At 43.9% G+C, this 25,682-nt stretch overlaps 1 protein-coding gene across 1 annotated transcript in view; it reads left to right on the forward strand.

Moving 5' to 3' along the window:
* The first annotated feature begins 4,981 nt into the window (after positions 1-4,981).
* The window catches only part of LOC139911604 (zinc finger SWIM domain-containing protein 6), a 39,543-nt gene continuing 18,842 nt past the window's right edge, over positions 4,982-25,682 (forward strand). Inside the window, exon 1 of the mRNA XM_078288563.1 lies at positions 4,982-5,420. Coding sequence (XP_078144689.1) covers positions 4,994-5,420 — 427 coding nt within the window. The 5' untranslated portion in view covers positions 4,982-4,993. The remainder of the gene's footprint in view (positions 5,421-25,682) is intronic.

Genomic DNA, 25,682 nt, shown 5'->3' on the forward strand with positions numbered 1-25,682 from the left:
TTCTACAAGTTCTATATTCTGTTCTTTTTTTTGGTATATTCTGGATATGTGTATTAGGTTGGGTTTTTTTTTATGAAGGAAGGGAGAAGAAAGATTTATGGGTTAGTGTGTAGGTGCATAAAGAAGTAGAGAGCAGCATCACAGCAGGCGAGGGGCAGAGAGAGGCAGAGTGACGGGGAGAGAAGGAAGAATATGAGAAAATATGTTTAATATGTTTAAAACATTAAGGGTGTGCAGCATTGATGATGAGTTGTGGCCACTGTTACAGAGAATGTCTTATAACACACACACACACACACACACACACACACACACACACACTCAGACTGCATGGCTTATAAGGCTTACAGGCCCTGGGGCCTTGCTCTCAGGCCCCTCAACTGGAATGAACAAACCTGCCTCTCTGATTTATGGAAATGCAGATGGGGTTTTTATTATGCCTCCTCCTGACACACACGCGCGCGCACACACACACACACACACACACACACACACACACACACCCTTCTGGGTTCACTGGTGGGTGCAAATGTGTATTGGGGACCTAGAGGAAGGACAAGGGAGGGTCAAATACTGTAAGAAATGTGTCAACTCTGCAGTGAAAATGGTGATTAAATTATAGGGTGTGTGTGTGTGTGTGTGTGTGCTCATGCTTGTGTGGATCACTCTGTGAATGTGTGTGTGGGTGCGTGTGTGCATTCACACGCTAATTGTGTTTAGACATGTTGATATTTGATTGCTTTAATTAACGTGTGAGGATACAATAAATTATTCTGAAAAGAAAGGCAATTTAAAAAAGTTATTTAATCAGTAAATAATCCGTGAGCGACTATGCGTTCAGGTCAGCGTGTATTGTATACATGCGGATATTCATGGGATTATTTGTGCGTGTGTGTGTGTGCTGTTGGGGAAGAAGATCAGAGGTGTTAAAAAAATCCAAATACGATGATATGCGCATTTGTTTCTTTCAACAGCATATTTATACCTCCAGGTCCTGTGTGTCAAGGTAGGGGGACACGGTGGGGGGAAAGGAATTAGTGCATGGTTTTCAATATAAGGGAGGTAATGTAGCTGAACATAATCCTCTTTGTGAGAGATACTCCCACTCCTTGTCAGTGCAGGGAGCAAGGACAGAAAGTGAGGAAACAGGATAAAAGAGAGCAAGAAAGGAAAAAGCAGAGGAAAGAAAAAAAGGAACAGGAACAGGAAGAGCAGAGTTGTGCTGTTCCATGTGCCTGAGACACCAACACTTCACACACACACACACACAGACATATACATATACATATACATATACATATGCCGGCTGGTCCACAGACTTCTGAGATGCAGACACATCATTCATCTCCCGTTCCCGTGGCGACGCCTCTGTCAGCCCCTCATCACACTCACAACACTTAACTATAAGAGCTCTCACCTCCCTTCCTCTATCTCTCTCTCTCTCTCTCTCTCTCTCTCTCTCTCTCTCACATTCTTTCTATCACTCTCTCCGCCTGCTTTCTTATGCCCTTTACTATCTCGTGGCTCCCTCCTTCCTTCATTTCTCTCTTCAGTCCCTTTCTCTTCCCCATCCTCTCTCGAGTGCTTTCCATCCCCCAGTCCTTAGCATCCTCCCACATCCTCCCTCCTTCTCTCTCTCTCTCTCTCTCATCTCTCTCTCCCCCGCCCCCCACCCCTCAGCGTTTAGTGATTAATGTGAGTTTTAATTGTCATGCTCACTTTTATGCTCATTAAAGTGTATTATGCAGCAGTTAGGGTATTAAAGTTCAGCGAGAAATTTCATGCATACTGATGAGAATGCAAATGAGCCCAGCATGAAAGGATACTTGTGTGCGTGCGTGTGTGTGTGTGTGTGTGTGTGTGTGTGTGTTTGAGATGATCCCCAGGAGTGAGCAAGAGTGTCGTTATCACCCGCACAAGCCATCTTCGCTGAGCGGAGAGAAGAGTCCAGCTACAGAAATCATGTTAATGGGGGTCTGAACACAGATATGTTGTGAGAAATGCTGTATGGGCTTTATTCAACTGGGGGACAATAAAGTCAGGTAGAGATAAAAGTCACCTTAAGTCATTCAAAAGTTTGGCAAACATATTTTATTAAGGGTTAAGGTTAGATCAAACCTGCATAATGGCTTTTACCGTGGACATACAGAATAAAACCGAAGAAATGAAGTTGGGTATTCTTACAAATATTCTTACAAATATATGGTACTAAGTTTGAGAGTATGTATTGTATGCTGTGGGGAAAAAAACAGAAGAAAGAACATGTTAAGTTTTATGAAGCACATATCCCTGAATATAGACATATACAGCATATACACAGTTATATATTTATATTTGTTTGGTTTCAGTGAGGTAAAGCATGCATGGGGATTTTCCCAGAAGTTTCTTACTGCATTCAGTGGGTTAGAATAATTGTCAAATAATGGAAAGAGGGCATGGTTTATTAAATGAGGTGTCTTGATGAAAAGGTATGTAGTGGCAAAAGAAGATAAGAACCTTATTAACATAAGGAGCGGTTGAAATGTAAATGTAGACAGTACAATGGAATAGAAATGCAACCTAAAAGATGAACATACGCTCTATTGTTCAGAGCTGGCGCTAGATTAAATTTGCAGTATAGGCTATTCATCGGAATTAAAGTGCATTATTGTTTTTTATTCATTACTGGAATTTGTTTCTCAAATGATTTAAGATTGTGTCTACTGAAGGTTAATGTGTACATTAGTGTGTGTGTGTGGGAGGAGGTGGTGTAGGTGTGTGTGTGTGAGCCTTGCTGTCTTCCCTCAGCCCACCTACTGTTCCTACCATGCTGGGAGAATAGGCTCAGTCATTACTGTGGGGTAAAATGAGACAATAGTAAAGATTCTCAACCAGGGGGCCCAAATCATTTACACAGCATGGAGCAAGTGTGCTAGAATGAGGATGCCGGTGCCTCTGTGTGGCAGGACCAGCAGGTGGTACTATAACTGGAAATGGGAAGAAAAAAGAGAGACTAACTCATTGTAATGGCAAATAGCTCGTCTCCCAAATCTATCCATGCAAAAACTCTTTCAAATCACGTCTAAACTTGTCCTTTGATGGTCAAAAAGAGATATCAAACATGATTGGCCAGTGCTGCTGGGATTATTTGTGATTATGTGTGGAAAGCAGCAACATATGGTGGTGTTTTTGAGCCTTGCTGTTTGTCACGGGGACTTATATTCAACATTGAATGAAAGACCTACTACATTTTATTCTGTATGGTGTTACAAAAATCTCAGAAGAAACAAAGCATCAGCAATTACAGTGTATGTGTGTGTGTGTGTGTGTGTGTGTGAGAGAGAGAGAGAGAGAAAAAGGGGGTGTTATGAAACGAGGACGTTTATATTCCTGCCATAGTAAACACTAAATTAGACCAACAAAATACAGAAATCTGAACTACATATTTACATATGTGTGAAATGACATTACATTTACTGCCCACAGATTACAGCCATCTCTACTTCAGTTGCAATTAGTTACATCACATTTTTCAATCAATTTTGCCTTCCCCTTAGGCTATGAAATACCAGTGAGACCAGATTAGTTCCTACCCCCCTCTATTTTTAAACCTGCTGTAATATTTTCATTGATGTCAATCTTAAATGATCTATATATCCCTTTATAAACCCCTGTTGCTCAGGTGTAAGTAACTTACCCAAGCTATATTATTTCCAGGGTGGAAGTAACAAATTACTCCTATTATTTTAAGTGAGTAGCTTTATTGTGGACTTGTATATTTTGAACTCTGTAATTTCAGATTTACTTAGTTTTGACTTAAGTATTTTGCTTAACTTCCTGAATTACATCCCTTACAGAGTACAAATTTTGTCGGCTCTCCAAAATTGCATCAGAAGATCTACTCAAGCATGTGGGTTACCTTAACTAACGAACAATAAATGCTCAAATGTATCCAAGATCGCATGGTTAACATTATCCAAATAGCCATTCATCCAGCTACATTATTATTGGCTTGTGTTAGCATGGTTATTGTGTAGCTTGTTAGCTAGCGTTGCTGGCTAGTTGAATAGCTAGTAGCAACATCACTGTAATGTTATTGAATAATGGGGATGGGCATTTTCATTTTTTTTTTTTTTTTTAATCACAAATCAAACAATGACATCAATTTAAGTCTTATTTGTACAATGCTCAACAGAGGATAGAAGAAGTACAATATCACATAGCCTATTGAACTCTGTCCTCTCGTCCTATTTGCATTGGGAAAAATCACATGTAACAATGTCCTTATTTTTCTCAGGTAACACCGAGTACATATTATGTGAGCTAGTTTTTACTGTTACTTAATTTACTTCTACTTCTGCAAACTATCAGCAGCATGTAGGAGTCGGACATTTTGGTTCTCTTTCCATCCGTTTGTTTCTATTCCTCTTTATTAGCAGCGTTTCCTTTGAACGCTTGCACATTCCAGTGGCCCTTTAACGTCACAGAGGGCGTCTCTGTGCTCGCTGCTCCCTCCCCTTCAAAACCACGAGGCCCCTCTGTTGACAGGCCTTACAATCACCGCCCAGACGGACCGTGTTCCGTCCGGTTTTACTAGTTAACCAGCAGACCGTGCAGTTTGCTTCAACCCTCCATCTGTAATATGTATGAACACCAATCAGTAACATTACGGCCTAGTAACGTGGGAAGAGAATAAACATCACGTCACATTACGTCTATCCGCTTCCAGTGCTCTTCCCTTCTCGAACATGTTCTTACAAAGGATTAGTAGACGTTCGGGAATTCCACCTTCCATTCCTTATTTAGAACAGAGCGAGACGGACAGGCCACGCCCCTTTCTTAATTTGTCAACAAAGGGGTTTGACAAGAGCGGCGAAGCCCCGCCCCTACATTTCCATAAAAGGATGATTTGCCCATACACGGCCAACAATCTAGCCGAGGGTAACCTTTTCCCTTCCTTATCCCGTTCATATGGTGCGTTGACTTCCTCCGTCGATGTTAAAGCGGAGCTATCATGGCGGAGCGCGTACAGCAGCCCCCAGCCAAAAGGCTCTGCTGTAGACCGGGATATAATGCAACATGTAGACAAGGCCAGCGGGCCGGGGGGACGCCGTGCGGCGGCTCAGCGGCGAGCCAGGGCGGATCGAGCAAAACCCAGAGCCCGGAGTCTCTCCTGGACATCGCGGCGAGGAAAGTGGCGGAGAAGTGGCCATTTCAAAGGGTAGAGGAGCGTTTCGAGCGGATCCCGGAGCCCGTCCAGAGGCGGATCGTCTACTGGTCTTTCCCGAGGAGCGAACGGGAGATCTGTATGTACTCGTCGTTCAACACCGGCGGGGAGGAGGTCGGGTCTAGCGGGGAGAACAGCGACGAGACGCGGCTGCCTTTCCGACGAGGCATCGCTCTGCTGGAGAGCGGCTGCGTGGACAACGTACTGCAAGTCGGTGAGTGATGCGACCGAAATAACGACGGCGAATAAAAACATCCTGTGACAATAAATCGTGAAGAAAACACCAACGTCACCAGTGTTAGTAGTCGTTTATGTGAATAGCACTAACGAGATAGATAAAGCTTCCTGGCTGCTTGGTGACAGGGCTTCACAACAAAGGATGAAATGATCAGGCGACAGACAGAAGGCTACAAAGGGGCTTTAAATCCGCTGGCTGTATGAATGGGAATGCGTGAGTAGGGCATTTAAACCCTATTCCGCCTAGGGTGGTTCGAAGTTGAAATTTAGTCCAAGTCAAATGCCTTGAAAATCACGCTGTGATTTTGACAAACCTATTATACTTAGCACCACGGTGTACTTGCATTTCCCGTTTCAACGCCTCCGGAGCTCATTTGGAAACTTTCTTTCTCCACTGACCAGCTTCTGTAGCAGTTGGTTAGGGGGCGTCAGTAAATTGATGTTTATCTATCTATGTACATTGCTTTATTGAAGGTCCCCAACCAACCACCATAGAGTCTGGTCTGCAGACACATTCTGTTTCTCTGCTCAGCTAATATGAGCTGTTGAGTTGGGGAAGATGTGAATAAGTCAAGTATCCAGCCTCACACTCTTCTAGTTAATCTATTTGTTATTACTGGAACATCTTTGCTGGGGTGCAGAGTAACTCTTACAGGAGTAAATGTGCACTGTTTTAGTCTCACGTTAAGTTCATAGCCTATATCACCTCAGAATCTTATGAAATGCAGCATATACAAACTTAATCAGTTTTCCTGTATTGAGAATAGACCTTCAGGGCTGCAGCATGTCTGCTTGTTTATTTTTTGTAACCCACTGAAAGACACAGTGGAGTTTTTTTTTTTAGCAAAACAAGAACAGGCACCTGTCTGCTGAACTGACAGTTCCCTGTCTATGACAAGCTCTTCCTGCACCAGCAATGTGAGCAGTGATTCAATACCATGAGATTTTATAATGTCAGGCATTGCAATCAGTTGGAATTTTCTTTCCGGGTGTAGGCTATATTTTATGGGCTTGGAGCAAATTCTTTGAGATTTTAAGTACTAAGCACGCATATCAAATAGCCAGCGCTCCTATTGTGAGTTTGGTACTTTGTTCCTATTTTCATGTTCATTTGTGTCTTTTCAGTTTCCTGTCACCTCCAAGAGGAAGGCAAACAAAAGCATCTTTTTATTTCTCTTCACTGCCCTCCTTAAATACAAAAGGTTTGGGACGAGGATTAGGAATGGTGATTTAAAGACACAACTGTGTTAAATGGGCCTTGATTTGCACTAATTCACACCTAATTGGTTCAGTTTGTGTCTCTGTGCCAATCGTTTATCAAAGAGACTAAAATACCTGGTTGTGAGTAACTTTAATGAAGATGGCTTTCTTCCATGTACTTTATCATTACATGGCCTACCTGGGATCTTTGATTGTATTCCAGTCTGTCACCCTTGTTGTGAGTTCACTGGGTTTGGGCCACCTTTGGAAAGCATTCAGGACTGTAATCCCATTACTCTGCATGGTTAATTTGAATTGTAATGCAATCTGAAAACGTCAGTTTCTGCATGACCCATCTGTCTTCCCCCACTTTTAAATGCAGGAGGTTCAGCAGTGGTTCGTCTGGGCTTTGTGTACTCACTGAGGGGCCAAGGGATACACACACACACACACACACACACACACACACACACCAGCCGCTGTCCTGGCAGAATCATAGGCCTATATATTCCCAGATATTGGGAAAGATAGCTTTATTTTCTTCTGCAAAGTTCAAGAGGCTGTGTGTTTTCTGTAGGGAAGAAGCTGATGTGGAGTCGTTCTTCCAGAGAGTGAGGGGCTCCATCTGCATGCTTACAAAGGGGAATAACAGTAGTGCACACACAAGGAGGCTTTCTTGGCTGATTGCACCCCAGCCTGGAATTTGCTGGAAAAATGGAGCCGATAAGTGATAAATAAAAGATGTAATCTCCCCACGTGTGGGCTATACTTTAGGAGGGAGGCAGACCTGGAGGAAAATGAATTGGCACAAGTTTTCTCTTGACCCTCTTACTCCACAAACAAAACCTCACAGTCAATCAGCACAAAGAAAAGGGAAGCCATATTTTCTAGACAAAACTAGAATAGGCGAGGTGTGTTTTTCCACCTTTCCACCACTAAAGAATAACTGAAGTATGTTGCTGCAACTACACTCAAGAAAATATAGCAAATTAATAACAAGCAATGTTTTTGTGATGAGCTTTATGATATGCTTATTTATTATTATTAATCCCAGGCTCCTCAGTCCTCACACACACTCAAAATGAAGTAGCATTTAAATTTTTTAAATAGGCTAGTTTTATAGTGAAGAGAAACAGGAAAGATTGGGGAGAGACAGAGAGTGACAAAGGTCTCAGGCTGGATTTGAACCCAGGACATCACAGTTACATGTGGTATGCACTTTAGACCACTGAGCCACCAGGCTACCCCCCAATGTGGTATGCACTTTAGACCACTGAGCCACCAGGCTACCCCCCAATGTGTTGTGTTTCAGTCTATGCAATCAATTCAAAAAAGTCTATTCAATAAAATAATCTTAGTCGATAAAACAGTTGAGACCGCGAAGAAGACAGTGTCATGTTAAATGTAAAATGTAAAAAAAAGCCTAAGTAGATGTTCACTAAACAAAGCATGGACCGCTCCTTATTGAGTCTGCCTGAAGATCCTTCATTATCCTTTTAAACTCACCAAGGGAGACCAGCTCTTTGAGTTTTAAATCATTTTGCAATGAGTTTCATGCAGAGAGGGAGCGGAGTACACGAAAGCCTTTTGCCTAATTCAATTTGAACTCGGGGTCAGAAAGCAAAACCAATTCCTGTGTGCAGAAACAAGTCATTTCCACCAAGATTTCTGGAGATATAAGAGCAAAAATAATAAGGAAGCAAACAGAATGGCTTTATGGGGGGAAAAAAGAAAACGAAGAGGGCAGGCCGCTCAACATGAACGTACAATGATTAGTAGACGCTTAATATTCTGTAATAAACCTCATGATACAGTGTTTATGGCACAAAGAAAAGGGGTGGAGGCACATGAATGTAAGACATCTTCATAATAAAGCACTGGCATGAAAAGCGGTGGTGACCGGTCTTTTGTGACCAGTCGCCGCAAAAGAAAAACACAACTTCCCCTAAAATCAAACCACGATTTCAGCTTCAGTTTCTTTACAAACTGCTGAATATGTGGCCCGAAGGAAAAAGCCGTCATCAGTTATTCCTAAGCACTTAAGAGATTCAACAGTCTCAGTCCCTTTTGCCTGCAGTGGTAACAGTAGGAGGAAGATTTTTAAGGCTGTCATTTATTTGGGATTCAGAGGTTTCAGTTAGGCTAAGGTACACTGTAGATTTAACAGAAATTTGGAGTTTGGGCATATTTTGGCCTAGATAATTAATATTGACAATAAATACAAGATAGCAGAGCCACTGGACTCTATCAGAAAGATGTGATTGACAGTAGCATATGACCTTCATAGCTTATTAGATCCCAGTACTTTGATCAGTAGAAGAGAGTCCTTCATTTTTAACCTTTCTCCCTCTCAAAAATATCACATTAACTGCTTCATCATAGACATTTTTGAGAGTCAGTGATCTGGTGTGCCTCGGATGTTTATCTTCAGTGTGACACTCGAAAGGTCAAGAGCCACTCCGTCCTCCATTTCCATGTCAAGGACATCAGAGGAGCCTTATCTCGGGCCTTGATGACCACTTCGCTGCGTGTCAGATACTGCAGGTTTTCATCGTAAACATGACGTACATGCGGCGCTTCCTATCTCTGCTCATACGCATCAGTGTGTCAGGATGTATCGGCTTGAGTTGGAGTATAGGCTTCGGTGTTTGTGTGTGTGTGTGCTGAAAATGTTCGTTTCAGACAGAGAAGCTGCAGTCTGTTTCTCCCCCTCCACACTGTCAAAACAAGGAGAGCGTCCTTGCTTTTCAAAATGGGGGGAAAAAAAAGTAAAGTATAAACTTACCTAAAATATTTCCTCAAGCAAAAGCAAATACAGGGTTTCTGTGTGTCCTGGAACAAACCCGTGCTGTAATATGTTTGTTGCATGCAGGCTTTTTTTTTTTTTTTTTTTTTTTTTACATCTAGCTGCTCACACATTACAGTAGGTCAAGTTCATACCTACGCCCTCTCCTTCACTTTGGATTCCCTCTGCTCTCTCTTTGTCTAAGCCCCTGTTTACGCTGTCTGTTTCCATCTGCTTCTGCTTTATTAGGTCAAAGGTCATTCAAACCTCAATCCTATTAGTGTGCAGTGTTTGCTATTGATGGGAAGAGGGGAATTGCCCCCCCCCCTGTTTCCTCCTCTTCTTACTTAAGTGCTGAGCCAGGATTTAAAGGGATTTTTGAAGATGGGCAGGGCGATGAGGGAATTAGTCTTCTGGTTATCATGCTATGGCAAAGGTGCTGATATCAAATGGTTAACTCAGACCATTTGGATTAATTAACTTTACTGTATCTATCTATAGGCTCGTGCATGAGTAAAAACTAACTGTGTTGTAAAATGCAACTTATTAATAACTTATTGAGTAACCTACATAATACGGTAATCCAGTGGTTCTTATATGTGGAAGTTCCAAATTTATGGAATAACTTGAGAACATGTTTTAAAGAAGGCCTTATATTTAGTACAATGTTTTGCATAATACATATCTTGTTATTACCCAGAGCTATATGTTGGCCCATACTCTGTTACTCATAATACATCCTAAATAGTCTAAGCTTACCACTTTGGGAATGGGAAAATCTGGATATGTAATATTTCAGGGTTAGGTTTACAGACGTGTGTGTGTGTGTGTGTGTGTGTGTGTGAGAGAGACTGTCTGTCTAGGATTGAGTGTGTGTGTGTGTGTGTGTGTGTGTGTGTGTGTGTACATCGATACCGATTAAAACCCAGACCGTTCCCCAAACGGCTGTATATCAACATTGCGGACGTTTTGTACACAGAAGTGCAGAATTTGAGACTCGGCCCCCCAGTGGGTCCTGAGCCTGCTGCTTCACAGGCGGGGGCCCGAGGACTCGGATGGGGAGTGATAGTCTGCTGTCACTGGAGTCAGCGGAGACTGGCAGCATCGCTAGCCAGTGTTGCGTATCTGTAGCTTTCCTCACACTTTGTCATGTGATATGTAAGAGGTCTGTCTCTACGGTGGAACGCTTGGTGTTAGGTTTGGTGCTGGCGGCAGCGTGGCACAGTGTCACCACACAAGTGAAACCTCACTGGGCTTTGATGCACCTCTGTCACCACTGGAGTAACGCCCAGCCCAGACTCTGCTGCCCTGAACTCTGCTGCCTAGAACACTCTTACTTGTTATTGGCACACTGTGAGTAATGCATGTACATAAGACACTTGCACCCATTGAGCTGCTGTGTCCTCGGGAAAGTGTTACTCCTTCTGCAGTCGTCATTTACGCACTCCTGGTTTGTGATCAGCCCGGCCGGTAAGTGCTTCAGTCGGAGAGCTCTTGACATCGCGGTCAAGTAAGCGGCTCCAATTCTGTGATGGTCAACTGCTTTCCGCATAGGATGATACCAGACCACAGTACACAGGTGTGGAGAGGATGATGTCTTTCTTATGTGTCTTCAGTGCCTGTTATGGAGAATTCAGATATGAACAGTTGCAGCACAAATCTACGTCCACACTTTTTCAAACAATATATTGTGTTGAATAAAATCACAGTATGCATCACAGAGCTGAAAAATGTATTGTGATATTAGATCTAACTATAATTTACTGTTTTGTTTCCGACATTTTGAGATATATATATATATATAGATATATATATATATATCTATATATATATATGAAACCCAGTATAGTATATTGAGTAGATACAGTATGTGAAACCCAGCATAGTATATTGAGTCAGGCTTGTATCATGAGCTGCTGAGCATATCAAAGACCTAATGTGTGCTCACACACACACACCGCTGTATACATGGAGCCTCAGGCCCTTGTATACACTGATTAATGCCAGCTAGCTATCTCATCTGCAATTTTATGAAGAATCAATGAATCAACACATACCTACTGAATGATGCAAGGCTTTGTAAGTATGCGTGGGGATCAAACACACACACACACACACACACACTGCGCTCAGCCTTTTAGGTTGTTGATCAGCATTAATAGTGAATGCATGGCAGCTCAATATGCTTCTGCTCTACAAGATCAATTTTTATTGGAGCTACATCGGTTGTATGCTTTGAAATGAACACTCCACTGAGTTTCACAGCCCGCATGTTATGAGGCACCGGCTTAGATGCTAAGATCGCTGTTTCACTACAGCGACTGTACTCTTTAAATGAAGAAATCCAGCGACAAATCGATCATATCGTGGAGCGGACAGTGTGGCGGTGGAGGTGTCAGTGTTTCACAGCTAACTCTGGCTTAGTTTTCCTGTTGTTGCTGGTTGAAGCCTTGGAGTTCTGCCCAGGTATTTTCCAGGTCAGTGTCAGACACTCCAAGGAATGTAGCTGAGTTTTTCAATTTGGTTTCCACATGGCTGGAAGGAGCTGCATGGATGTGTACTCATGTGTACACACACACACACACACACACACACACACTCCCTGTCTGTCTCTCTCTTTGAATTGGCTTAGGTTGTATAATACGTTTTGTTCTTGGCATAGTAAGACCTTTACAGCCTGGGTTAAATCTTAATATTTCATAAATGGCAGTCAATGTGTACATGTGTGTGTGTGGTAGTTAATATTTGGTTAATCGCTCTCCGCGGCCCTGCAGAGTTGTTTAGCAGTCTTTCCATACCCGCCCACGTCTCGCTGATCTGTATTCTTCTACCGTATCCCTTTATCATTAACCTTCAACTCTGGGGGAGAGCGGAGGAGGGAAGAGGAGGGGCGGCGGAAGAACAGAGAGGCGGATGGAGGAGGAGAATAACTAGTTTACCTCGGTCTGCCCTCAATTGGCTCGATAAATTTTTATTTTTGTTCTTATTAGCGCCGACCCCGTGTAACCTCTTCTCGAACGCACAAACACACACACACACACACACCGATGGACACAAACAGACCCACGATGTTGCTGCTGCTTCGAACAACTAGTAAATACACCGCCGCCTCTCAGAGCGGTAGAAACCAGTAGAGTGGCCTCTCGTATCGGGGATGTCTAGGGAGGCTTATTCATCCCCAGACTCTCTTAGCAAGTCAAAGCCTGCCGCTGTCCTCGCCCCGTGGGAGTCCCGGGCCCCGTCGTGCGCTCTCTGAAGAGGAGTGCCCTTCGGACCTCAGCAGCTCTGCAAACAGAGCACTTCAGCAAATAAGTGGTGAACTGCTCAGAGCTTATCAAACGCGTCAGCGGTGCTCAAGATTGTCTGAAGTCGACGACGCCAACGCCAACGGACTGTTCTTGATCTTCTAGATTCTCGTGAAAAAGAGTAGGTAGTGTGTGTGTGTGTGTGTGTGTGTGTGTGTGTCGGTGAGCGGCGCGGAGTGATTGTCTTTATGTAGAGCAGCCGGCTCACCTCTCCCTGCCTGAGTGTTAATCAGAAGCTGCTTATGAGCAATGCTTACCTTTTAATGGGAACTTAAAGGTGTCATCCATCAGAGGCCGTTACCCCGGCTCACAGCTATAACATGCTTAATGAAGACTGATGGCCTGGTCCTCTCCTCTCCTCTCCTCTCCTGTCCTCTCCTGTCCTCTCCTCTCCTCTCCTCTCCTCTCCCCCTCCCATCTCTCCTCTCCTCTCCTCTCCTCTCCTGTCCTCTCCTCTCCTCTCCTCTCCTCTCCTCTCCTCTCCCCCTCCCATCTCTCCTCTCCTCTCCTCTCCTCTCCTCTCCTCTCCTCTCCTCTCCTCTCCTCTCCTCTCCTCTCCTCTCCTCTCCTCTCCTCTATCATAACCTCCCTGCAAGTTATCTATACAACTAGGCTTATGCCAGTAGAGAAAACACGTCTGACAATAGAGACACCAACATCATGTGTGTGTGCCCTGCTGTGTGTGAACCTGCTCTGCCAGATAACGCTGCTGCCATCTGTTCTCAGTCTATACATGCAAGCTTAACCTACATAATGGTGAGGCCCGGGGACAGAAATGACCACAGTGTTTACATAGCCAAACATACAAAATGCTCAGCCTGTGTGTGTGTGTGTGTGGGTGTGTGACATAATGTGAACCCATTGACTGCGAATGGACATGTGCATATTTCCCCCGTCCAGTCACCAGACCTATAATCAGTCGCTTCCTGCCTCCTGCTTTAACTCTTTCCTCTGGGATCGCCTCTCTGGATCCTGTTTCACTCTATTCTCTCTCTCTCTCCTCATGTTCTACCTTTGCATCTACTTCTCCATCGCTAATAACAGGCAAATGATCTCGTTCTCCTGGTCCGACCGAGATGGGCTCGGTTGTGACTCCAGCAGCACGCCCTTCCCCTCCCTTCAGCAGAGTCACCAAGTCACTCTGCCTCGTAGATATAGCACTGCTGTTGGATCAGTGCCGCGGTAATAGAATTGAATCGAGCTTGATTTGCTTATAAGAGGCTGTATAAATCCTTGTGTAAAAAAACAAAAAAAGAATATAACCAAGTACACAAACCCTTATCCACAACAGGAGCAGCAATATACTCTTATTTGGCAATTTTCTATTGAAGAATATGTACACAATGTATGGGTGCCATGCTCTCACTATTAAATTAATTGTTTATTTAACAAGAAAATATTAAAAACATTCTGGTTTGGAGTGATGTTTCAGAGCTATTCAAGAATATGGACAGGATAACCAAGTAAAGCTAGATTCTTATTTCCTCATGTGATTCTTTATGTAATGATGGAGGCGGGAATGAGGCAGGAGAACAGATCTGAATAGATTCTTCCAATGACAATTATGGTTTAATAGTTAAATTACGTCAATACAATAATAAAAAAACACCCCTTGTCCGACGATAAAAACTTCAGCCATGTTTCAAGCATCATCTTGAAACTATCCAATGTGCTCATTGTCCAGAGACTTCCAGACAAACCACAACCTTGTTGCCACATACAAAAAACATTTCCCCATCTTCCTCAGTATGTAATTACTTATTTAGGGACGTCACCACGAACAAGGCTCTTCATATGTGGCCATTAAAAGCTCAAATATGCAGTGGAGATATATACACACTCTTACAGACTGCTCCCCTCTCTCGCACTCTCACCCACCCACACACACAAACACACACCCCAGGGATGACACATGCTCACACAGGCCCTACAAACCTATCCGGTCTGTCTCGGCACAAAAGACTATGCCTGGCATGCACCTACAAGTTGAGTCATTGTTTTCATCTGTGAAGATGAATAATATCACTTTATGTGATCGAAACGGAATGCGTTGCACATAACCGTATTGACTGGGCTTTAATGCAGTTTGAAGCAGGAAGGGGAGGGGAAGGGAGGGGAGGGGAGGGGAGGGGAGAGAAATAGATGGAATAGATGGTGAGGGAGGGCGAGCAGATGAGTGTGTGTGTGTGAGCAGGGCTGAGTGCTGAGTAAAGCAGAGGGAAGAGGAAATGCTGAGCTGGCCTGCTGATGTCACACACCAGGCAAGCGGGGCCGTACCCTCTGGCCCCCGACCGCATGCGCTCACACACACAACACACACACACACACACACACACACACACACACACACACACACACACACACACACACACACACACTCACAGCCAGGTCCTCAGATCAGATTATGTTTCATTCTGGTGTCCGCAATGTTAATTGAGTTGAGATGCGTATGTGTATGCTTGCACATGTACGAGAGTCCATATGTGTGTGTGTGTGTGTGTGTGTGTGTGTGTGTGTGTGTGTGTTTGTGGCAAGGGTACAGCAGCAATGTCAGCTCTTTCTTAGAGCGCTCAGCATCGATGGGCTTTTATCATTTTTATTTACCACCAGAGTGAGAAAGGGGGATTAAGGTGTGTGTGTGTGTGTGTGTGGTATAGGAGTGAGAGTTTGAGCAGCGTCTATGGAATGCATGTCTAATGCTATGACTGGTATAATCATTACCATAATTCTATCCCCTAAATATTTCCATGTATGTCTGTCTATGTGTGTGTGTGTGTGTGTGTGTGTGTGTGTGGGTGAAGCCATCAGTCATGCTGAAGATGGATAGGAATTGGATATGCAAGGTGGCATGACAAATCACATTGCCAAAGGAACAGGACGGCAACTCCAGCTGGTAAATTAGACGCGGAGAGGAAAAGGGACGGTTGGTTGTAGGTGTTCGAAAAAAAAAAAAAAACAGGAACAGGCGGATTGATTAGGAGGGCCTGAGAACGAGAACGAGAAAGACGGTGAGAGACGAGGAGGGAAGGGAGGCGAGCGAGGCGACACCGAGCAACATTGCTGTATTGTTTCCAGTCCAGTCAGACCTGTCGCGAAGAAGAGTGACTGTATCCCCAGAAATGTTGAGCAAGCCGTATTCTCTGTTTAGCCCAAATAGAGTGGAGGTTGAGGGTACGTTACTCTGGTTTGATGCTAAGCCATGATAAGGTGTGACCTGCATCCTGTTTTGACAGCGCGGGCCCCTCCTCCCCGGTGATGGTTTAGGAAAGTATTCTCTCCTGCTAGAGGCGTGCCGCTGTGACGTTAAGCCGACAGTTTAACGGTTGTTCTCAGTCGGCCGGGGAGAGAGACGAGCCCAGGGTATGTTGTCGGATTAGTTGTGTCACACACACACGCATACCGCATGCACATATGTATACACATGCAGGCCTAATCTCAACGATTCAGTTGGATGCTCTGAGTCACCCTTTGCTCAACAGCATTAAGGAAGTGTTACCATTTTGGTTTTCAGTTTAGCACATCTCTGGTCTCAGTTTTATGTGTATGCAAGCTCAGTTACTCATTACTTACTGGTAAGTGGCCCAACACTAGAACTGCCATCCTGTCATTTTAAAGTTTTTTGTTTGCGTATGTAATGTAACTTTGTTCAAATGAACCGTGCTGGTCACTAGTCTACGGCAACATTTCAAAAGCCCTAAGACAAAGATACATGAAAATTATAGGAATACATATTCCAGCTTAAAGATAAATTTTACCTGTGCCATTTTTGCCATTTTTGTATATAAAAATTCACATTTTGCCTTTTATTAACCGTATCCATTTTTTTATTAGTTTCTTTTTACTATCTCTATTATTTAAGGTTTTGTCTTAGTATTTCCTTGTTTGCTTATGTTGAGCTCTATGTTACTTTCTAGTCATTTATCAACATGGTGAACAGTTTTATTCCTGTTTTCTTTGCTTGAAATATGTTTCTGATTCATAGAAATACTCTGATAAAACAAATGTATTACTGTTGTGAGCGTTCAGATTTTTTTTTTGCAAAATCCATGGAATTAGGTTTTTGTGGGTAAACATGACCATGAGCTTAACATTAACATAATTTCTATACTCCCCTCAGGCTGCATCACAACATGCAGCACAGTGAGTTGGTAAAATACCTCCGTTACATCTGTGACGAAGTGCAGCCGTCGATAAACTTCACCCAAGTAGGGGGAATAGTTTGAGCAGGCCGACTCGTTATGCCTTCAGACAATAATGATAGGCAAAAGTCAACAGTAGCCACTCGCTTGCACACACACACACACACCTATCATTGTACATCCACACACACCCACACACACAGGCATGCCGTTGTCAGGCTGTTTATGCACTCAGGGAAGCACCTGTTAGGAGTTCAGAGGTGAAAGGTCACACTGGTGTTCCTCATGAAGAGAAAACTACACCCTTACACTCCACAGCAGGTGTGTGTGTGTGCGTGTGTGCGAGACAGAGGGGGGGTTTGTTTGGACAGATGCAGAGTAGAGGACAGGACTTTCCCTGTGTCCTGCAGACCTTCTTATCGATCATTTTGCATGAGTCTGTCTTTCCATTTTCATGATGTTTCACAGTTGTTTTTTAAGCCTCGGTTATATTACTGTAACAGACTGACACAATGAGGAGCAGCTCACATGTGAACACAAAGGCTATAGGAAAATATCATATAGCTCAACATCTCATACACATTTTAATCAATGACTTTACACGTGATGAATTCTTCTTTTTGTCAAAGGTCTAATGTAGAAGTCATTTGAATAGATCTTGCAGGTTTTTATCTTTGAAATAACAAACGGAAAATATGGCGACGCTCATATTTTGTTCAGTATCCGGCGATAAAAACATGTCCTGCCCTATGGCTTATAATCTCTGGTGATGGTGAGTGGTGAGACAGTGGAGGGGAATGGTGAAGCAAAACGCCGTACCAGCTGGAGCCGCACCGCCACACTCCCACAGGAGCCAACGAAACATTCAGGATACTCTATGTTAATTTCACCCACATCCACCCGGAGCCTCAGCCTTTCCCAGTGCATTTGTTCCCACAGTGCTTCAGTGCCTCTCCCATCTGCCTCCTGCTAGCCAGCCTAAGTGATGTGCTGGCCCTTCCCACATCCCACAGCTCTGCTCCCGGCGTTTTAGCATCCAGCGCTCTGTCATTTAGCCTTATAGAGCTGCTGCTTTTTTTTTTTTTTTACCGTTACATCTCCCTCCCCAACTCTCTCCCCCTTTGCTCACTCTCTCTCGATCAGACTGGCAATAATCTATTCAGCACCTGTGAAAAGATTGTCTAATGACAGAGGGGCGATCCAAGTGAGTGAAAGCATGTGTTCGACTGGGTTAGTGGGCTACCAGTGATAACAGATGGTCTCAAATCCAGATCTGGAGAAGTAGGGTCACAGACATATCAATTAAGTTTGAACTATCTCTGTTTTTTTCCCATCGTTACTAGTTATTTTGGTCCGTATCTTAGCTTATAACAGTGCTGGATATCAAACGCTTGCAATTTGGAACATTGAGCATCTGAATCTCTCCTGTTGGCTGTTTTCACACCCAGCACCATGCAGGCCTGTTGAGCATCTATTCAGCTCCTGTGAAGGGAGAACAGCAGGTATAAAAGACAGTGCAGTACCTTGAATGTATCACTTCTTGTTGCTCTTTACCCAAAAATGATGTGTAGAATACTGTTAGAAAACAGCAGTTTAACGAATGAACTACAGTCAACCTTGTGCAACATGTGAGCAAACCCGAAAACATTTTCACTAGCCTGTATTTTAACTCATATCTATTGGTGTTGTATTGGTAAAATGAAGCTGATATCAGTGTGGAATTTCCATCTTGGCGACCGCCTCTACTCCATACCAGCACAACCAGTGAGGATTTTTCTGGAAGTCGTGCTTTCTGTTAGCGGTGGGAACGGGATGCACTTGGAGAGGAGAGGCGTCTTGGCCGGCCTGCCCGTGGTCCTCAGAGGCTAAACAAATGACTTGCACCGAGCACACGGAGGGGGAAAGATGCTCTCAAATGCGGGAAGAGAGGGAGGGGAAAATCCTCTATCTGTCCTTCTCGAAGCTCGTTGCCAAACCTCAGACTGATGGCCCCTCCTCGTCTCAGGCAAGAGACACGCATGTAGAAATGCTGAGACCGCGTGTGTTTTTCTTTCCCTGGCCCTCTGTGGAGTAGGCTGTTTACTCAAGGAACTGTGCATAAACTCGTGTGTGTGTGTGTGTGTGTGTGTGCCTGCTTGTGTGATTTGGCCACTGTTAAAGCTGTTGCATGTGGTGCTGTCTCCACTAGTATGTGTTAATTTGTAGTGTGGAATGGAAGGAGGCATATTTGGGTTGCACATCGCTGCTCTCTGATTCATTGATAACTTAAATACCTTTGGCCTCTTTTTGTCCCTCTGTCTCCTCCTTTCTCCTGCTTCTTCATTCTGGGCCTATTTGGTTCTCTATTTTCATTAGTCACTGTTCTGTCCTATTTCTCTGAACCTCTCACTCCTTATGAGATGCAGGCGGTGTCCTCTAAAGCTACAATGGATAGCTAGGGGTGTGCAACCTTTTTTTGCACAAGATCGACTTTCCCTTGACTATTAGCACCAGTCAAGCAGATTTGGTGAAAAATGTGACCTTTCATAATCAGAATTAGGCAAGCCTGGAATAGTAGTAGTAGCTAATACTAATTCAATATTCATAATTAAGCTATTGTTTCTTTGTAGCCTGCAGAGTTTTCTTTAAAAGCATACAGTCAGCCAAATGTAACCAGAATAGCAAGCCAAAGATTATAATAGTGTCTAGAAGCTATGAAACAAGCAATGTTGTGATGTACTTCCATGTTTAGCCTACTTTGTCAGATCGACTCTCACACCATTAAAACTGAGGGAAGACTCTCGCTCACCTGATAAGTGTCACGCTGTCAATGGCTTATTTGAAGACAAGTGCATTGCCAAAGTGAGTGGTAAAATTCTTGGCATCAGTATAATATAAAATCATTTTTATATTATTATTATTATTATATTATTTTATTAAAAAATGACAGCTTTTTGGAGACTTTAGATGCCATATTCATTGGCTCTTTTGTCTTTGCAGTATCTGGCAGTGAAAATAGGCCAAATATTTAAAGGTCATGCTTCGCATTCAATACAAGAAATATTGCTGTTACATCACTTGTAGGCAGCTGCCTCTTATTACATGTCTGTTGTTCTACATCACCTAGTATTACATAAAAATAAACATGTTAGGCACTTTATTAGACAGAAGTGAAGACCCTCAGCATTTTCACATTTTCAACATCCAATGGAATATCTGTTGCCATCGCATTGTTAGTACAGGGTGAAATGAAGTAGACTGCACTACCTGTGTTTTGTCATTTCAAAACTGATGCTTCCTCCAGCATCACAAAGTGAATGTTCTTGTTTCATATTTGTTCTGAAATGATTAGAAACAGTGTTAAAATAGTGTATGGTGTGTTGTTGGCTAGTTTAACCTTTTTAAGGCAGTTCTGTCAGCTAGTCCATGTTAGTGCAGCCAAGACATTTGTTAATTGAACACAGTCAAACAGTTTCCCCCTATGTGGACCAAGTCTTACAGACTGGTCCACACCTTTACAGAAAGCAGTGAAGTTGTCTTGCAGCTCACTTGTGCAACAGCTTTGCAGCAGACCCTCAGTGTGGCTCACAGTAGGAACATAGATAACAAAACAATTGTTGTTTTAATGATCATTTTTGAGAATACACACCATAGGGTGCCATCATGCAAGTGATAATGTTCACCGGCAAAAAATGAACAATAAAGCAATAAACAACAGCTGTTATAATAGTATTTGCACTAAATGTTCCAACTCTGTGGTATTGGTGATAATGCAGTTATTGTTGTAGCCCTAGTTTCTGTTTTTGCTTGTGTGGTCGTGTAAGAACTTGAAAAACACGGTGTGTGTGTGTGTGTGTGTGTGTGTGTGTGTGTGTGCGTGCTAGTTGCTGAATCTGACTCTTCCACAGCCTTGAGTCGTTATCACTTAAATATATTATATTAATAATAGATAGAAGTGTCGCCGCCACTATCTGTGGTGATAACAAGCACTTGGAGGTTTCCCCCGGTGAACTCACACAGTTAAAAAGCCCCAACTCTCTCACATTGGCAGATGGAGCCGTTCTTTGAGTGCCGTGCCTCTTTTCATGGAGGGGCCGGCTTCCTCCCCCGGTGCTCACTGCAGGCCTGGCAGGCCTCGTCGGAGCCTGAATGGCAGCAATTAGACACAAAATTTCAGACGAGGTCCCTTTATTGGGCAGCGAAATGGACACCATAAAACAGCGGCTTCAATGGCGTCCGCCGGAGGAGTCGTTTTGTTGTCTGAGTGACGGGACCATTTGCATTTTCTCATCTGTTGTAAAGGCGGCCTCTTGTTTTCCTGACGGAGCCGAGGAATTTCTGTCCAGTTGGTTGTGAACGATCCCTTCCTGCTTGGAGTATTTCAGTGCAGTTTCAGTGCTATTTCTAGATGTACCAAAGAAAAATGCTTTGGGGCAAAACTTACATGACTGAATTATAGACTGCTTCTACTGTTGACCTTATTCAGGTGTTGGACAGTAGAGTGGCTGTAGTCTGTTTTTTCCTAATTACAACTGAAGCCATTTTAAGGCTAGACTGGTAGCCTAAAAATTGGCTTTAGAAGTGCTGCCAGGTATGACCTTTCTGTTAACACACACACACACACACACACACACACACACACACACATGCGCACACACACATCCGGAGAGCGAGCGTTAATTGGTATGTTCATACTGTGAGGAGCGGTTGGAGATTGCTTAAGAGGGACACAGATTGACCCAGTTAACTCAAATCCTCATTGACCTAATTTTGAGCTTGCGTGGCAGAGCATCCTCTAGCTCCTTACTACACACACACACACACACACACACACACACACGCAATCTGCATTGCACCCACTGTCTCCTACAGACAACACACCTCCCACCTTCCTTTTGTACTCTCTCTCTCTCTCTCTCTCTCTCTCTCTCTCTCTCTCTCTCTCTCTCTCTCTCTCTCTCTCTCTCTCTCTCTCTCTCTCTCTCTCTCTCTCTCTCTCTCTCTCTCTCTCTCTCTCTCTCTTTTACAACTCGCCTTTCCCTTCATACGTTGTATTGTTGTCTGTGGATCTCTGTCCCTATTGGCTAACTGGCAGAGGTGCCTCAATGGGCTCTTTTACATGATTGGCTGCCCCGTTCATAACAGATGCAAGGGGGGGGGATTCACTGATTTTGTGTCACATTGTCGCACTGGATGTTTTTCAGGGGTATCAGTTACCATGGCGATGGATGGTCTAATCAATAGCCAGAAATATTTTCCTCCTCGATCCCGTCTTTCTTTAGATCGCGGCTACACTACGATCACAAAAACCAATCGGCAGGCTTAACACTGTGCCTGTTTTGAGCCGGTGTTGATACTCTGTGTGTAGCGTGAGTGTAATAGGAAGCTGATCTGAAACCAGTCATTAAGCACAGATGGTAATCAGCGCTTCATATCTGTTGATTGGTCGCTTGCTTCTCCTTCCTCAGCCCCAAAGGTACCTCTGTGTCTCCATGGGTGAGAGATTAGGTTCCCCATTGTCATCAGAAGCACACACACACACACACACACACACACACACACACACACACACACACACACACAAAGCACACCTAGGCTATAAGAAGAAGCCCTCACTCACGCTTGACTGGCCAGCTTTGGAGGCCGAGATGAATGGAGGACTGGGGTGTGTAATGGACTGGGGGGTTTTCGCTGGCTTTTTTGTGTCCTGAGCTCCCTGTTAACTGAAGGCTTTGGCCACAGCGCTGAGAACGACCCCCTGCAGCCACAGTTTGAGTCGGCAGTGTAGCAGACAGCCTCTGGCATGAAGGGTCCTTAGACTGAACTCTGCAGGGAGCTGCTGCTCTTTCACAGGCCGAGGTCCAAGCCTCGCTTTGGACCACAAAAACCAAAAACACCCTCGCTGTTTTGCGTTAAAGAGCCATCCTCTTGTACCGAATCCTGTACTGAAGGCTTGAGTTCACTACCCCCAGGCTTAATTGGCAGTGAAGGGTTTAGGCTTGGTTGCCAGGCCAGTGTATTATGTTGTGCTGGCAGTGAAGGAGTTAAGTTTGGTTGCTGTGCAGTGCACAGAGCGGTATTATGCAAGCTGTGAAGCAGAGAGACAGAGAGAGGAAGTGCATTACAGAATGCTGAGCTCAGGGCTTTGGCACGCCGCCAAGCATATATTCTTGCACGTGCACACACACACACACACACACACACACACTCACACACACACACATATATAAACACACACACCCACACGGCACTCAGCTGAGGGCATTCCAATTTTTCCAGCAGCCCAGCGGTCTCCTTCTCTGTTTAGCAACTCTCTCTCTCTTCCCTTCCCCTACTCACTCAATGACTCTCTCTCTCCCTCTCTCTCTCCCTCTCTCTCTCTCTCTCTCTCTCTCTCTCTCTCTCTCTCTGTCTCTCTCTTTCCCTTACGTCAGTAGTTCAGCTGTGGGCCAGGCATGACTGGGGCAGGGCTACGCAAGGGAGAGCCTCATGCTTTTGTGTGCGTGTGTGTGTGTGTGTGTGTGTGTGTGTGCGTGTGTGTGTGTGTGTGTGAAAGACAGGATGTGGACTTGTGGTTGTGTGAAGTGTGATGCAGTGTTGTTTCATATCTGCCTGCTCAGTAGCAAAGAAAGCAATGAGAATCGACTTGGCTTTCTCTATATCTATATGTCTCTCTCTGTCTGATTGTTTTCTCGTAGTCTTTCTCTCTGTTTCTTTTCTCTCTTTCTGTTACCCCTCTTTTTCCGTAGTTCTTTCCCCCACAACTCTTGTCTTCAGATATCAGTATTATTGCGATACCTGATTCAGCACATGAGATCCTCTAGGGCATTCCTAGCCTGGTTAAATGAATGATCACTCCCACGCCTGAACCTAGAGATGTCATTCCAGACTACCAGGAAATGCCTGATGACTAGTCTCACTGACATACAATAGCTGACTTCAAAACTTGTGCTGTGTTGCAACGCTAACATGAGACCTGAGCAGCTATATTCAGTAGCTGAAACGACGGCTTTTATAGTATATCTGACTAGAGAACTCTAGCTGATGGACTCTGATGGTTTCTGGTGTTTGAATCTGCTTTAGCTTTTGCCCACTACACACTTCTTTGAAGATGAATGTGATCAGCTGTGTTTTGCACTACTGTAAAAAAGGTGCTGTCAGCTCCCAAATGATTTATTTACACTCGCCAAAACACATGCTTTGACCCAGAAAAGGCTCTTTGGTAGGACGTTTATCAAAACATTTTTCTTTGGTTCAAAATATCATCTAGTAGTGTAACATTGGCTAATGTTGCCTGTCATCTGTCACTGTCTGTCATCATGGCTTAATTGGCCTTGCAACTGGCCAGGTTATGATTTTCTCAATTCATACGCCAGTTCATATGCATGATGCTAAATAAATCACTGGGCGGACAACAAACAAATAATATAATTATTTTCTTTATAATACAATGCATTTCTTCTCTTGCCTGAAATTTGGGTGCGTAGGAAGTATTCTCCTTTAATCCAGGACTGTGTGTGTGCATGCGTAAGTTCCCTCTGTGTGCTTGTATCTGCAATTTTTGTGTGTGTCTCCTTGTAAGACAAATTGAGTTGCATGTCGATAAATGCTTTTTTTCAGATGCTTTAGGTCAGTTTAAGGTGTTTGAATCAGGGCAGCTGCATCAAAGGTCTTTGAATCAGTTACTCTTTATACTCTCAGTGAGTGTTTATGTTAGTGTGTGTGTGTGGTACTCATGATACTGAGTGATGGTCTAAATGTCACAGGAAAAGTATCCTTCAATCTTATGGGCTGCTGTCTTTGTGACCCACAGTGAAGTGGTTCAGCTTGCCAAGCTGGCATAGACTCTCCTCATAACCACACACACACACACACACACTCATAAATAACCAGAGTAGGAGAGCATTGCTGTGCTTCACAGTACCAAACGCCACTAGATGGGTTCATCCATTTTGCTGTGACTGAGCCTCTGAGACCATCTATTATCACTGGTAGCCCACTAACCCAGTCAAACATAGGCTTTTACTCACTTGGATCGCCCCTCTGTAATTACACAAAAATGTTGGTCATAAAGAATTTAATTTGCCAAAAGCAAGATCCAGTACCACGTATAGTCAACATCAGTCCATCTGCTCTGCTTCCTCTGGACTGTCACAGTGTATAGCCCAGATATCATGTGAAGGTGCTGTTTTATCAGAGCTATGTTTATCATGAGTTTGGTTAAAATGGACAGAAGACCGCATACTGACTGCTAGTTGTGTGCACAAGGTCTGCTGCTCCTCATTGTTCTCTTTTTACTTTTTACTCTATTTTTGGTCTTCTTTGAACCTTCTCATTTTGGACATGGTGTTTTCCTGTTGCAGTGGTCTGATTCTTCTTCCTCAGCCCACGGACATTAGTCTAGGTCAGCCAGTCTTCATCTGAGAAATGTTAAGCTCATATGCTAGGAGTTTGACTGCATGGCATGGTCATATCCAGATCCAAATCTGGCTCTCTGACTCTCTTCACCCCCCATCCACCTAGAAACTCATAGGTTCTTGCATGTGAGCTCTATTGCTAAACCAGGAGAGGGGGAGTAGGTGGTCAGGTAAGCAGTGGAGGTGCTGTGGAAGGGAAATGAAAATGAAATGAGAATATTTCTCTCTCTCTCTCTCTCTCTCTCTCTCTCTCTCTCTCTCTCTCTCTCTCTCTCTCTCTCTCTCTCTCTCTCTCTCTCTCTCTCTCTCTCTCTCTCGACTGGAGAAGAGCTAGGTTGATCCTAGCTGCCAGGGAATGCCTTGTTTCATGTTTCTTGAAAGTAGATTACAGACAATCCTGGCTACAACGTTGTG

Source organism: Centroberyx gerrardi, chromosome 2, assembly GCF_048128805.1.
Source record: "Centroberyx gerrardi isolate f3 chromosome 2, fCenGer3.hap1.cur.20231027, whole genome shotgun sequence".
Taxonomy (NCBI): domain Eukaryota; kingdom Metazoa; phylum Chordata; class Actinopteri; order Beryciformes; family Berycidae; genus Centroberyx; species Centroberyx gerrardi.